At 35.0% G+C, this 2127-nt stretch overlaps 1 protein-coding gene across 3 annotated transcripts in view; it reads left to right on the forward strand.

Annotated features, from left to right (window-relative positions):
- Positions 1–2127, forward strand: part of ZNF148 (zinc finger protein 148) — a 132786-nt gene that overhangs the window by 49434 nt on the left and 81225 nt on the right. For all 3 annotated transcript variants that reach the window (XM_007447601.1, XM_007447600.1, XM_007447602.1), the window contains one exon: positions 1125–1473. In XM_007447601.1, coding sequence (XP_007447663.1) covers positions 1141–1473 — 333 coding nt within the window. In that variant the 5' untranslated portion in view covers positions 1125–1140. The remainder of the gene's footprint in view (positions 1–1124; positions 1474–2127) is intronic.

Consider the following 2127-nt stretch of genomic DNA (forward strand, 5'->3'; position numbering starts at 1 on the left):
AAAAAAAAAAACCACATTGAGATATAATTTATATACAATAAAATTCACCCATCCTAAGTGTACGATTCAATGATTTTTAGTAAATTTACTGTAGTCTAGTTTTAAAACATATGTATGAATATAATTTAACCAGTTTCATTTTGTTGAATACGCAGTGTAATTCCAGTTTTTCACTATTGAAGTACCGCTATAGTGATTTTCCATGCGTATCTTTATATGTACTTCTGCTTTCATCAGGATACGTTCCTAAAAGTAAAGTCACCAGTTCAAAGAATATGTGCATTTTTATGGCTTTTGATACGTGGTACCAAATTAACCTTTGAAAACAGTTGAACTAATATACTCCCACTGTCAGTAGATGAGTGTCTTTTTTTTTCCCCCCTGCCACCTCAACGTCAGGTGTATATATTTTTTTGTGTGTGTGTGGTACGCGGGCCTCTCACTGCTGTGGCCTCTCCCTCTGCAGAGCACAGGCTCCAGACGCGCAGGCTCAGCGGCCATAGCTCACGGGCCCAGCCGCTCCGCGGCATGTGGGACCTTCCCTGACTGGGGCACGAACCCGTGTCCCCTGCATCGGCAGGTGGACTCTCAACCACTGCGCCACCAGGGAAGCCCCCGAGGTGTATTTTTTAAGAGTTATTATCAGTTTGGTGGATAAAATATAGTTTTAATGTTCATTTCTTTAATTACTACTGTAAGTGAATATTATTTTATATATTTAGTGACTATTTCTAATTTTTCTTTATGATTTGCCTGGTACTGTTCTCTCAGTTTATTTCTTAATGTTATTTCTTTTTATTTTTAAGATATTTTAGTATATTAAAGGATGTGGATCTTTCTGGTGTTACAAATACTTTCCCCAAATTTGCTTTATGTCATGCTCATTTCTCATAATGAAATAGATTAGGATTTTGTGTCTTAATGTCAAAAACAAAAATTTGTGTTTTATTCTACCAGCCTTTAGAAATTTATCGTGGTAATTTTTAAATTGGAGGCAATATTGAATTATATGAATAAAACATTTTTATTAAAGTGTGTACCTTTCATAATTTGAAATTTAAAAAATTCAGGTAGACATATAAAACTAATTTATTATGCTTTGTTGCCAAACTTGGTCTTTCTAGGCATTTATACTTAAGCATGAACATTGACGACAAACTGGAAGGATTATTTCTTAAATGTGGCGGCATAGACGAAATGCAGTCTTCCAGGGCAATGGTTGTAATGGGTGGAGTGTCTGGCCAGTCTACTGTGTCTGGAGAGCTGCAGGAGTCAGTTCTTCAAGATCGGAGTATGCCTCACCAGGAGATCCTTGCTGCAGATGAAGTGTTACAAGAAAGTGAAATGAGACAACAGGATATGATATCACATGATGAACTCATGGTCCATGAGGAGACAGTGAAAAATGATGAAGAGCAGATGGAGACACATGAAAGACTTCCTCAAGGACTACAGTATGCACTTAATGTCCCTGTAAGTAATTCCTTTATAAGATACTAAACTTACAGTTAGAAACATAATTAATTTTGTATTAAGTGATACAAGTCATTGAAGAAATTTCAGAAAGTGTTTAAAGGCTGACTATAAATAGTTCAAATAGCCATTATTAAATAGATATACTAAATATTGGTAAAAATCATAGTTGAAAGGCAAAATTAAGTTTTGATATTACATACATTTCAGAAACTTATCTTTTCTGGATAACATTTATTTATTTATCAGGGTTACTGTGGATTGAATTTTTGTGTGTGTGTATTAAATTTTAAGTGCTTAATTTTAAAAGATACTTTGTTTCAACTTCTGGATTTCTCCTTAAAGAGTAGAAGGATTGAATCTGGAGCATAGCTAGAAAAAGATTGTACACTTGAGAGTTTTTCCTTCAAATTCTGTAACTCTTGGCAGTTCCTGCCATCTTTATTTTTTTTCATTATCTGTAAAAAGGATATCAGCTCTTCAGTCTGTTTACTCTGGATGTCATAGGTCATCACCTAAGGTACTCCTTTGTAGGCACCCATAACTTTTTTTTTTCAATTCAAACGAACATTTATTGGGCCCACACTAAACGGGACATGGTGAAGAGATTACGAGATGCCCTTTTCTGTCTGTGTACAATTTCTGCCACTCTTT

Source organism: Lipotes vexillifer, unplaced genomic scaffold (assembly GCF_000442215.2).
Source record: "Lipotes vexillifer unplaced genomic scaffold, Lipotes_vexillifer_v1.1 scaffold823, whole genome shotgun sequence".
Lineage (NCBI taxonomy): Eukaryota > Metazoa > Chordata > Mammalia > Artiodactyla > Lipotidae > Lipotes > Lipotes vexillifer.